This window comes from Poecilia latipinna, unplaced genomic scaffold (assembly GCF_001443285.1).
Source record: "Poecilia latipinna isolate Pla-1442-1.1 unplaced genomic scaffold, P_latipinna-1.0 Scaffold2256, whole genome shotgun sequence".
NCBI lineage: Eukaryota > Metazoa > Chordata > Actinopteri > Cyprinodontiformes > Poeciliidae > Poecilia > Poecilia latipinna.
Genome location: NW_015114872.1, coordinates 35,559 through 48,456, shown reverse-complemented (window position 1 = coordinate 48,456; position 12,898 = coordinate 35,559). Strand labels below are relative to the sequence as shown.

The window sequence follows — 12,898 nt, the reverse complement described above, 5'->3', positions numbered from 1 at the left end:
TAAAAGAAAACCCTTCTCTGTCATGATCGTGTTTCTGTGTATTTATTTTTAGGGTTTTCTGTGTTCAGTTTCTGTCCTGTGAGTCTGTCTCTGCGTCTTCCCCGTTGATTGTTCCCAGGTGTGTCTCGTTCCCTTGATTACCCCATGTGTATTTATGTCCACCTGTTGTCTCTGTCTCTTGTCGGGTCCTTGTCTATTGTCAAGCGTATGCTGTCTGCGTCTGTCTGTCCGTCATCCCAGTATTACTGGTTAAGTCCTGTGTCGGCGTCAGCTCCATTTCTTCAGTCTTCTCAGTCTTACACTGAGAAATATTCACAATAGGGTAAAACCTACTGGACATAAATAAACTACAATATAAATGAGCAGATAGACTTTGGAAAACCAAAGCCCAAAGTTCCCGGGATCATGACAGTGTCCTGGTTTTAAAGTTGAGTTTTGGCACGGTTAAATCAAGAACAATGTATGTTAGAGTACTTTGTTTACTGCTATCCAGACATTAAAAAAAGGACAAAATACATTTTTCAGTTTCTGAAATTAAAAGAATTTTATTTATGTTCTAAGACTTATAAAAGTGGAAAGTTTAGAACTGACTTGAGATCTGGTTGGATTTTTTTGTGTGAATAAAGCAGTAAAAGCTGGATTAACTATAAAACAATAAAACCATATTATTACAGCATCGCTGTTGGGAAAATCTCTTCTCGTCAACGTAGATTCCTCTGGATGTACGGAGTTTGGGCTGATTAGATGTCAGCTAAAGTCTCTCCAGTATCTGATTTTTTACATTCAGTTTTAGCTGTTTTAGGGAATTATTAAGTTCAGAGTAGAGTGAGCTATTGAATGTAGTTTTATTGATGATTAAAAACAAATAAATAAATAAAACAAGCGATTTTTTTGGTCAACCTTTTTTTCTCCACCATAACTCCATGAGACACTAATATTCCCAGCTAGCTTAGCTAAGTGATAATTCCTCTGTTATGCTTTGGAGTCACTTTTTAATGTGCTACACAAAGTTGCATTGCACACCTTTTTCCTGCACATAAACACTCTGCATGTTCTGGTATGACATAATTCTTTATTCGTTCGGTACATGTGCTTACGGAAGCGACAGGGCGGTACTTGATGTTTAGGGTCTGAATATGTGTACCGTTACACTCCTTATTAATATCCTGATTATAAGTGTTTTAATTTTAAAGCTGGATGACCTCGCCCACAGTTAGATGCCAGGAAGCCTTTTAACTGCTTATTCTAACCATGGAGATCTTACAGGCACATTTGACTGGAAGACAACTAGGAATACACCGATCCACTTTTTTCACTTTCAATACCAATACCCATATCTCAGTGCCAAACTGACTTAAAGCATTTCTGTTTTTTGAAGATAAATGTGCTGAATTACAAATGCATGTAATAACTCTGTATCAGTATTAAAAACACCAATAGTTTCACAAACCTGGTCAAACATGTAAAAACAGTGAAATTAGGAGTAGAACAGCCAAAGTACAATAAATAATAAGGAAACTGACAAAAATAATAGGCTGACTACTATGGTCAAACATGCAAAAATAAACTACATCAAACCTTCTTTCAAATGGTTCAGAAAGTGCACCAGACATAGATGTTTTTTCCCAATATGGAGACCAATACAGATGTTATTATTGGATCAGTGCATCTCTAAAGACAACCACCTGCAACAGATCCACAGGAACTCCATTCTAGTGTTTTTTTTTCTACCATTGAAATAATGTTTAAAAGTAAAGAAAAAATGTTTCTTGTCAATGAACTATTTTTCATCTGTTATCTCTCTTCCTAGTGTGGGGACAAACTAAAACAAGACGACTATTTGCGAGGCATAAGATTTCTCCAGCAGAGCAGACTCACATTGTAAGTTTTTAATCTTTTTTTATTGAAGCAATTTTCTTGGGGCATATAGTATGCTGAGAGTATCTATTGTTAACATAGTACAGTCAATACTGTATGCCTTCTTGTAAGCTAACGATAGTTTTGCTTTCTCTCACTGAACAAGAAATAAAGTTCCCTTATTGATCAACCCCTATCAATTACCTTTTTCCCTGTAAATCCTTCCACTAATCCTGTCACGGTAAAAAATTATGTTGGACGATAAATCATCCCCCTAATTATTACGATAGTTGATAATATTATAATATATCGTCACATTTCTAAAATAATGGCATAAGTTATATTTTCTCTTTTCAAAAACGTTACAAAATAATCACTATTGCCAAAAAAAGATTTTTTTCAAAAGTGATCAATTTTATGAAGGTGATAATATTGAGAATGGTGTAATAATGCCAGTTCGCCCTCTAGACCATCAATAAACTTGAACTTTTCCGAAGAACACTTCACCCTTGAACTGGAAGACAGTTCCAAAATAAAACACAGCCAAAAACAAAAATCTCTTACAACTGGAAGCATAACTACAAGGATTATCTCTGTAAACAAAACTGTCCTTCAAAAATATTAATTATCAAAATGGAGATTATTGAGCTCATTTTAATTGATCACGTGATTGATTAATTTCTTATTGCGACATGCTTACCCTTCACACACCCGTCCCAACATACAGCTGAGTCAACCACCAGACTTTCTCCCTGGTCTATTATTTTTGCACAGATCTGAGGTCCTGTCTCTATTCCAACGTGCCATGTTGTCACTTCCGTTTCAGAGACACAAGTCCCACATCCTGACCCCGGCGCGGCGCTGCGGCCGCCTCATGGAGAACTGCTCCTCGCACTTGCCTTGCTGCGACCCGTGTGCCTCCTGCCGCTGCCGGCTCTTCAACACCATCTGTCACTGCTGGAGGATGAATCCGCTCTGCCTGAAGAGGACCTAGTGGCGACCCGCCGGTACGCCTCAGCACACACTTGGGGAATTTTCTCTAATTCTGCTTCAATGTGACCTGAAATATCATCCAATGGCAGAGCGCAGTAGCTGTGAATAAGATAGTGAAAATAAGGGAATGCTTCTAAGGAGATATAGCATAAAAGAAAAGCTAAGTTGTCATCACACACAGCATTAATAGGCAGATAAAGACGCAACACATGAGCCTGCTATATCTCGCTAAAAGTGTACAACGTTGCCTGTTTAAACACTGATTCTTGCCATTTCTCTGTAAAAATCAGAATAGAATAAGTTTATGAAATGATTCTGCCTCATTACACAACAATAAAGCCATCTGTTAGCTTACATCAGTGTGTGTCGCCTTACAGAGACAAGACACTTTAATGCATCACTGCTGCACTAAGATCACCTTAAAAGCAGGGATGGTGTTCCTATCAGAGGGTGTAGCCAATGGAAAGCTTGACTTGTGTCATTTTTCATGTTTCTAGACAATAACATGTTAACTGTGACTGATTTTTAGGCATTGCTGCTTTTGAATATTTGCATATTCTCTACTGTCACTCGTGGAGATCCCGATATTTACTGTACGACTTCAGTATCTTTTCTTTGAGATTCACAGCAGATGTGGTGTGGAAAAACAAATTTTATGTACATTATTATTCCTTTATTGCTTGCACTTGATTATTTGTGTGTGGTTTTATGAGTTCAAATGACTTTATATTTTTGCTATCTAATAAATATGCAGTAAACTGATGATGTTATGGGGTTTGTTTTGAGCTGAAATGTAAAAAAAAAAAAAAATTAACTAAAAAACACCTAAAAGAAAAAACCCCCACAATTTACACTGTTGGGAAAATAAGCTTTCAGATTTCCTTTTTTTTTGTCACACTCAAATGTTTCAGATTATCCAATATATTTTTATGTCAAAGATAACATTACAAAATACCACAGGTAGTATTCTAGCAGGCAGGGTCAACCGTTTTTCCATAACATAATAGGCTAAAGTTTTCATTATATGCTGAAATTAAACAATTTTAACATCATTTAATGTCAGCCGTATTAAATACTGACAAAAAACATGGAAATTATTGTTTTCTCACATTAAACTTAGACATATTATTAAAATATAACAAAACAGGAACTTTAATAGTACAATAAAACACAAAAAGCATAAAACTTTATTGATTTTTTTAGCACCTCCTTACCTTCGTAGCACATCAGTAGTTTTTGGTTGAGAAGTTGCTTTACCATGCAGCTTAGCTGAATGAGTTCTGATAATGTGAAATGTAAGGAGTAAGCCTGTCACTAATACATCTTGTTTGACAATAACTTGCCCCAGAAGTTACTGCAATAAACTATAATATTGTTTGAGACCATTTTCAAGTAATACAATGATAATGACATAATAATGCAAGAGCACATTCTCAAAGATCAATAAACTTTTAATTCTAATTAACATTTAATACTTTTTGTTAGAGATGATCTAATTTGAATTTAAGAAACCATTCATCAACAATTAATCATAAGTCAATTAATTGTTAAAACAGTCATAAACCAAAAAACAAACTAACTCCAGAACATGTAAAGCTCTGGAGGCCTCAACAAAACCCAACAGACGCCTGTCTTACATTTGGCAAATAGCATCTCCATGATCTCCAAACTTTTCAAAATGTGTGCATCCCATAAAACAGGCTCTGTATGTAAATAGTATCATAGCCTTAAAACATGTTAACTTTGTGTTTTTCATTGCTTTGCTGCTTCACAACCTGCTGCTCTTTAGCAGAAAATCCTGAAGGAGTACATTCAACGATCTGTTTGTGACCTTAAGATAAAGCACATGTGGATTACACAACAAGACCACAACAGGAAGCTCATCAGCAAGTTTATCCTTATTAAAAAAAAGACTCAAGGGTTTGGAGAGAGCTAGTCAAAGTTCAAATTACTTCCAACTGAAATGGTGTAGTGCTAGCTTAAGCATGTCTTTAATGCTCAAAAACCCTCCATTGTGGCTCAATCAAATGTTTTCTGGAAGAATTTAAAAGACTGCTGAGAAAACAGCTTTTTGCATTTAGTCAGGTTACCTTTGTCTGATATTTAGTTTGATTATCTAAAATGAATACAGGATGTTTTAAAGAAGAAAAATACTGACTCTGAATGAAAGCAAAGTGAAGGAAGGATGGCTGACTACACCAGTGAGATCATTTAATGGAACACAATCTAGTGTGTTTCCCAAGTTCCTTTCTCACTCACAAACATGAAAAGGTTTGAAGGTCACAGAGAAGCAGTCCAGCTCCCTACACAAGATGTGTTCATGTTTCAGGGCAGAGCATGAGAAGAAAGATTGGCAATAAAGTCTGATTTAAATCTGTCAGCAGGGGAGCCATGAAATGACAGACGCATCGTCCGTCTTCTCCAGCAGGAAACACATTTCCTTTGTGCTGCTGCTGGACTCAGTTGGACTCTCGCTGTGTGGACAAGTATCAGGAAAGTTTAGGAATTTCTTTTATGACGAAGCAACTCCAAAGCTCTCACTGAGGTTAACCTGAACAATTTTACAACAACACGTTTGGGGTTTCTTGGGAGAATTATTGAGCAACTTTTAGGATGAGATCTTCAATGATCAAATGTTAGAAAGAACAAATGTTTTTTCTTTCATTTTCAAATTGTGTAGTAAAAGACAATAACATTTGTTCCACTGATTCACTTTTTTTGTTTGTTATTTTTAAGGCCATTTTCATTTTTGTTGGTGGAAACAGACTAACAAAACAGAAAACATTCATCCTAAAATGTTAGGCAATTGCACACATTTTTACATTAAAGCAAAAACCATAAATTGTTTTTTTTTAGACCTACAGTAATTTGTTCCTTTCTGCTTATGTTCATCTAAATATTGGAAATTGTATTTATTGCAGAGCAGGTGAAACAGAAGACCTCACAGTAAAATAAATTTGCATTTTTGTTTATAAAAAAATTAGGGCTGGGACTTTAACACATTAATTTAGTTAAATAATTACACAAATTTTAAAAGGAACATTTACAGTATATTCAGCCGTTTCTGGTGCACCCGATAATCTGACGGACAAGCGATGGATAATGAAGACGTTTCTCTTTGGTCCACTGAGGGTTAATATTTGCTTTAAAAAATGCAATGGAACGCTGGAAAACACTACTGTTGTCCTCAAGTTGTGCTAAAACGAGTCAGTAAAGCTATTCAAGCCTAAAATATCACCTCAATGCTAAACATTAGCAGCACAGACACTAATGTTAATGCTGGCGTTCACAGCCCATATTTCTAAAAGGTTTTTTTTTTTTATATGAAGGATCAGGGGTTTCTGAAACACTTGAGAACTGAGTAACATCACTTTGCACCAATCTGATGATTGAATAACAGATTAAAACCAAAAAAATATCTTCGTTGTTGAGCTTATATTTATTTCATAATTTAGTAACAAAAATAGTTTTTGATTTGCAAATGCTGCTAATGTTGTCAATATACAGTTAAATTAAAAACTGTTCATTGTTTCTGTACTAACTTCTACAGGCATTCAGTTCCATTTGATTTTATTGCAAATGGTTGAATTTAATCCAACTTGAAATCTATGGATAATAGTTTTCAAGTTTTATATTTATGCAAATATTCAAAACCCTGTGTACTACTATATTACCCTTTCATATAAAATTCCACCCCAAAAAATGCATTAAATTTTGTGGTTGTAATATTAAGCAATGCAAAAGGAACAAAAATAAAGTTAAAAATCTGTCAGTTATGTTGAAACAGCTTTTGGCATCATTACAGTGTGAGTGGAACCACAGACTGAAGCTTCCTGGAGGATCTGATTTGAAGGATAAAGGCTGGTATTCCAACCACAGCCAACTCATTTACACTGGTTTAATATGACATGCTGCAGCATCAGAATTCTATTTCATTTTATTTTTACAACGTATTATATACGCTGTTATTGGCTTTTTGAGGCTCTTGAGTAAGAACTGGTGTCTGCGTTTCAGAAGTAGCAGCAGAAGGCTGCTGACAGGAATCACTTTATTTATCCAGTTTCCTCACCTGGAACTCATTTATCAAAGAGAAGAGCTGAAATGTGTTTTGCAGAAATTCCTTCTGTGGGCGAGAAAACAAGAGCAGCTCCAAAAATAAGACCACATTAAAACTTCTGAATGTGACCCTGTGGGTGTTTTTCTTTTGTTAATTTTATCTTCAACATGAACAAGAAGTGTACATTCACTTCTATTTTTGAAAAGACACAACATAGTGTAGAATTGTGATGATGAAAGAAAACTATTTGTGGTTCTGAAAGGTTTTTCTTTGACAAATGATTACATGAAAAGTGTGATCTGAACGTCACCTGTGTGTAATTTACTCTCAGTGGACGTCCAGCTGTTCTGTGAAGTTACATAACATCATGAAGCCTCATGGAGGAACACAGCTGACATGCCAGGGAGAAACTAGTGAGACTTAGCAGGGTTAGGTTCTCCAACAATGTCCTATTTATTATATTTTTTTTAAAAAAGTGATTGTCAATCAATTCTATTTTAATATGTAATGAAGCCCAAAGTTTCAGCTTGAAATAGAGGAATCTTATGCCCCTCTAAATAAACTTGTTAGGGACAAAAAATTAGGAACTGTCAAATACAACTCGTACATTTGTGAGTTGTAAGCCTTTGTTTCTGCATTCCCAAAAGCATGGTGTGAAAACACACAACCTGCGATCTCTACTTATTGACCTTTATGATGTAAAATGACAAAGTAATCCATAATGATCAGAAGTGGTTGTGTTTATTGCCAAACTATGATCTGAAAGATGCTTCAGGTGTCTGAAATTACCTGGCTTATCAAGCTACACCTTGGACCGTACAGAAAACTTCCACCCATCTTTTCTTTTTCAAGTGGCCAAACTTTCTTGTAAAAACACGATTTGCGATCAGTGACTGCAACCATGTAGAATTTGAAGGTGAGTAACTTATTAGATTTAAAGTAAATTTCTGAAATTCATTTTGCATAGACTTAATGCAAGCATGTGATCTATATGCACTAAAACGCAGGGGCGGAAATCCCAAGGGAGTTATGGGGCCCGGAACCCCCAATCTTGGAAAAGTCTAGAATTGCCCAACAAGAAAGTTGTGCCTTTATTTCTCACCATCTTTAACATAGAGCCATTAAAACCACTAAATAAAATCAGAATATTTTTCTATATAAACCCTGGCGCTTTAAGTGTTACGTATGTTATGTTTTGATTCTCCCCTGATATTCCCCTGATATTCGTTTCTATCTACTTGTTGGCTCTCAGCCATCCAGGACATGACAAAACTAAAAAAGGTAGCAGCTTAAGTTATAATTTAAATACCCCATAACTTGTATTGGGAGCCATTACAATAAATCAATGTTTATGAGTTACTCATTAAAACTTGTTTTTATTTAGAACCTTAAATTTTTGGAAAGGTGTAGCAGAGATTAGCTCAGTGAGTCTCAACAAAACTCATACAGACTTTTAGCTTTACTTCTCAACATTTTGTTTACTGAGAAAAACACATTTGATGTGCATTACTAGTCATTTTTGATCCTTCAGTTTGAAGGTGATTTAAAAACTTTTTAAACCACATTTTACGATACATATCAATGTAACTTTGCCAACCCCTCCCACACCTACCCCCCAAAAAAATTGCTCCTAAAAATGTTTCTGTTTATTGCCCCCCCCCAGTAATGAGATGGGATTTACTCCCTTGCTAAAATGTAGCAAACTTGTCTCATAAGAGAATCTTCAGTCAGAGGCTACTTCAGATGCGCTGCAATATAGACCACAAGAGAGCCTACCTGATCACAGCATCAGCATCTACAACAACACTTGGAAGAACTTTGGACGATATGGCTTAGATTTCATTTTCCTATAAGTAAAGTATTTTTGAACTGAATTGAAGTGAAAGAAGAACTCTTTCATAGCACGGCCCTCTGCTTTGTGACGGTGTGTTGCGAACATGTTTCCCCTTTAATTTATTCACACTTTGCTAAGAGATAAACCCAAAATTAAATAATAATAAATAACCATCTGCTTTCTGCTTTTTGAAAAGGCAGCTGTGGGCGCCGCTCAGCCTCGGATGAACTCCATTCAGGCTGTTATCTGATCGGTTTGCGACTCCCACATATCTCATTTGAGTTATGCATTTAAAAAGTTTCCATCACTGGCTCACTGTAAGTCACAGGATACAGATCATGAATAACTTGGACTCAAATCTCTCTTTAGCAGCATTAACACTCCCTCATCGTTCTGTACATGGCTTTACCAGCATAATGTTACCCATCCAGTCAGCCATTGTCTTCCTCTTATGCGGCATGAGGTCGCCAGGGTAAGAAAAAAAAAAGACCAAAAAAATATTTAGAAAAATTAAAACAATATATTAACATGTACACTCAATGTTTCTAGTTAAAATAGTGCAAATATGCTTATTTTGTTTCACAGCAAAATAAGCTGTGAAACTTATTGGATGGATGGATGGATGTTTCACAGCAGAGTAGCTGACTGCTCTGGCTTTAAGATGTTCATTGTGTTCAGAGAGACCGCCTGGGGGAACAAACCGTCTCTGTGTTCTGTGCAAATAGCGGCGACTGCCTGGTGAGACAAATTCTGGAAAACATTCAAATGAATGTTCGTAAAATGACGACAATTCCACAATAATATAACATTCTTCAAACATTAACACTTTAACAGAAGTAAAAAGGCAACAGGAGCTTCATCACTAAAAATAAAAACAACAAACCTTAGCAACATTTACCCGGAGCAGATTTAGCATTATGCTAACCAGAGCAACATAAACCACAGTATCGATTCCTAGCTGATAATCATGGCTGATTATCAGCTATAAAAAATGGTAGCAGCTGATGAACAGGAAAAGAGCAGAGCAATATGTTTGCTAAAGCTAATAAACACGCTGAGCAACAGAAGCTGTAGCTCACCAGCCATTTGGGAAAATCCTGTGTGTCATTCAAGATGGAGAATTCTGTCTAAGATCCCCTTCAGGTCTCCTCGTCGCCATCATGAATGTCACGACAGCAATCCAAAACTTCTGGCATTTTCAGTAGCAGGCCTGATACTTCCATACTTTTTGATTCTTCCCTAGCAACCACATATGATTTGCCATTTTGCTCCAAAGCTTCCCTGATGAGAAATTGAGTCTGTTGGGGAAAATTCACAGTTGAATGACAGTCAGTTGGTGGAAATGTTGCATAAATAATTAAGATTACCTTTAGCCACACACTATTAAGGAAAATGACATTGATAATTTTTTTAATATATATAATCTTTAGATTTTTTTTTTCCCTCTCCACACCCCCTATGGACCAACCGGTACTGAAAATGACTCCGTAGTAATGACATGAAGGCAAACAGCTTGTGCCCATTAGCTGCTCTGTTCCAGACCACAGACCTGTACAGGTCCTGGATGGAGGGAAGGTCAGTCCTGATGACCTTTTCTGTAGAACTACCTGTTGTGTTTTGTGGATGAGCCAAACCACACAGTGATGGACCAACACAGGAGGCTGAACTTCAGGAAGTAGCCGGATTGGTCTTCCTCTGAACAGTGTCTGTGTGTGAGGACCAGGAGAAACAGGACGTGATCCACAAGAGACTGTGTTGAAGGAAAGGAGTGTGTGGGTTTTCTCTGGAATTCTCTATAGCGTAATGAGATGAAATTAAACACAATATACCTCTCTGAACTTCCACTTGGACCTGAATTGTGCCTTTTCTTTTGTGTTGGACAGCTGACTTCTCATGGGGTTTTCAATGTTCTGGAGGCTAAATCTGAACTCTGCTGCAACACTTCTGCTAAAGTTTTGAAATCAGGGAACATTTCTCTATATGAAGTGTAGAATCTTTTCTCAGAGCAGGTATGAATCTTCACCTTTGCTAGTATTAATTTACATATAAACAGTCTGGAATGTCCTGTGACGGATAACTCAGTTTTGAATCTGAATATTTAATGAAATGTCCAAAAGTATGATGTGGTGAAAGGGTCAAAATGTCACTAATGGAAAGAAAAAGATTCTCACAAGAATTTATTTTACAAAACTCTTAGCAACTGGTTTTCTGGGATGATTTAGGACAAACTAACATCAAATTCAGCCAATCTTGCAGCTGCATTTATGAAACACAGATGAGCATTATGAAACTCTTCTAAATCAGAAGATTGACTTTCCTCAGACTTCACAATAATTCAGACATCGCAGTAAATTATTAATTCCCTAATCGCACCTGTTGGCTCAGTGCTTTTATGCATTTCAGTAGAAACTTCAACATGACAAAAAGAACCTCGCCAGTTATCCCACACGTTAAATGCTAAAGCCACTTTTTTGTTAACCAATTTACCCAAAGCAGAACAATTCCAATGGCTCCAGGCAAAAATGCAAATTGAAGAAGTAAAAAAAAAGAAAACAAGCAAAAAAAATATTCCACACATTAGCCCGCCTTCAAGTTTTCTTTATGCAACTTATTTACTGCATCACGATAAACTGATTCACAAGACAGAAGGATTTTATTTCAAGTTGTTGAAAATATTCTAGAATCTTTCTTAAAGTACATTAGCAAATATAACAACACATTAAAATATGTTATTTAAATGAATAGAGAGTGAAGACAGTGGTATGTAAATATATTCATTCTGAACAGAAGTTAGCAGAGGTTAACTGCTGATCGTCCTTCAGACCTTCACTGAAACAAAAGAGAAAATAGAAGAGCTTAATTCATTTTAAATGATTTTGAAAAGCTGAAGTGGACTTCTGGGTTACTTTCATGCTGCTGTTCTTACTACACTGGCCGGGGATCTCCACTGGAATGTAATTCTGCTGGCAGAGGTGAACAAATGCTGCTGCCAACCTGCAGGGCGCTTTGGAGGAGCTCCGCCCGCACACAGACAGGAACTGGGCTGGATCCACCTGAACACACACATCCCGGCAGCTAGCTGCTATTCTGGTTCCTACACTCAGAATTTAGCTGGCATCAGGTTAGCAGCACTTCTTTTTGTTTTTTACATTTGATCACAAAACTTCAGTTTGTTTTTTTGCAATATACTCACAAAAAGTGTGAATTGATAAATGACAATTTTAAAAAAGTTCTTTAAATATAAATGCACACCGCACTTTTTAGATCTTGACACTTTTTACTGCAATCACAGCTGCAAGTCTTCTCGACCAGTTTTGCACGTCTGAATGAATATTATTCAAATTGTTATATACAAATTCAAGCTAAAGGTTTCACATTTTTATTTGTAAGCAATCCAACTAAAAATGAAAACTTTTCCAGGGATTTACATTTACTTTAACAGAGCTTCTCATGCAGTCATGCAAAGACTTTTTTTTAATCCTAACTAGGCCTGTCACGATAACAAATTTTGCTGAGCGATTGTCTAAAAAATTATTGCGATAAACGATAATATTGTTTCAAGACCTTTTGACACTGATTTAATGGAAATGACGTAATAATGCATGCTATTTCCTGCCATAGATAGATACATTTTATGGTAACACTTTATTTGAAGGGGGGTGAATAAGACTGTCATGACACTTTCATAAACATGACATAACACCTGTCATGAACATCAATAAACCTTCATGAATATTTATAACTGTTGTCATAAAGTGTCATTCGGTAAATTATGACACTTTTAATATAAAGTTGACATTATTCGAAATGTCTTTGTTATGACAACTTGACATTAACCAATAAATCATTACTGTTTAAACTTTACCTGTAATAACATAAAGTTACCTAATTTTTAAGGTGCAATCAGTAATACTTTTAGAACAAATTTATATCAGTAATTATTATTATTTTTTTTATTTTATTAATTATCGGACCAGACTCCGACACCGATCATACAGGGACCTGATAGCCCGTATTAAAGGGCCCGGTACCTCATACTCCCAGAGAACCCCCCACAAAGCCCCCTTAGGGACACGTTTGAAAGCCTTCTCCAAGTCCACAAAACACATGTAGACTGGTTGGGCGAACTCCCATGCAACCTCCAGGACCCTGCTGAG

At 36.3% G+C, this 12,898-nt stretch overlaps 2 protein-coding genes across 2 annotated transcripts in view; one reads left to right on the top strand and one right to left on the bottom strand.

Annotated features, from left to right (window-relative positions):
• LOC106936982 (agouti-signaling protein-like) overlaps nt 1-3,613 on the top strand; it is a 16,266-nt gene extending 12,653 nt beyond the window's left edge. Inside the window, exons 3-4 of the mRNA XM_015018247.1 lie at nt 1,811-1,881; nt 2,684-3,613. Of these exons, the coding sequence (XP_014873733.1) occupies nt 1,811-1,881; nt 2,684-2,851 (239 nt within the window). The 3' untranslated portion in view covers nt 2,852-3,613. The remainder of the gene's footprint in view (nt 1-1,810; nt 1,882-2,683) is intronic.
• Nucleotides 3,614-10,821: 7,208 nt separating this feature from the next.
• The window catches only part of LOC106936981 (uncharacterized), a gene marked incomplete at its 5' end in the record, with an annotated part of 33,487 nt that continues 31,410 nt past the window's right edge, over nt 10,822-12,898 (bottom strand). The window contains 2 exons of the mRNA XM_015018246.1: nt 10,822-11,570; nt 11,668-11,794. Coding sequence (XP_014873732.1) covers nt 11,560-11,570; nt 11,668-11,794 — 138 coding nt within the window. The remainder of the gene's footprint in view (nt 11,571-11,667; nt 11,795-12,898) is intronic.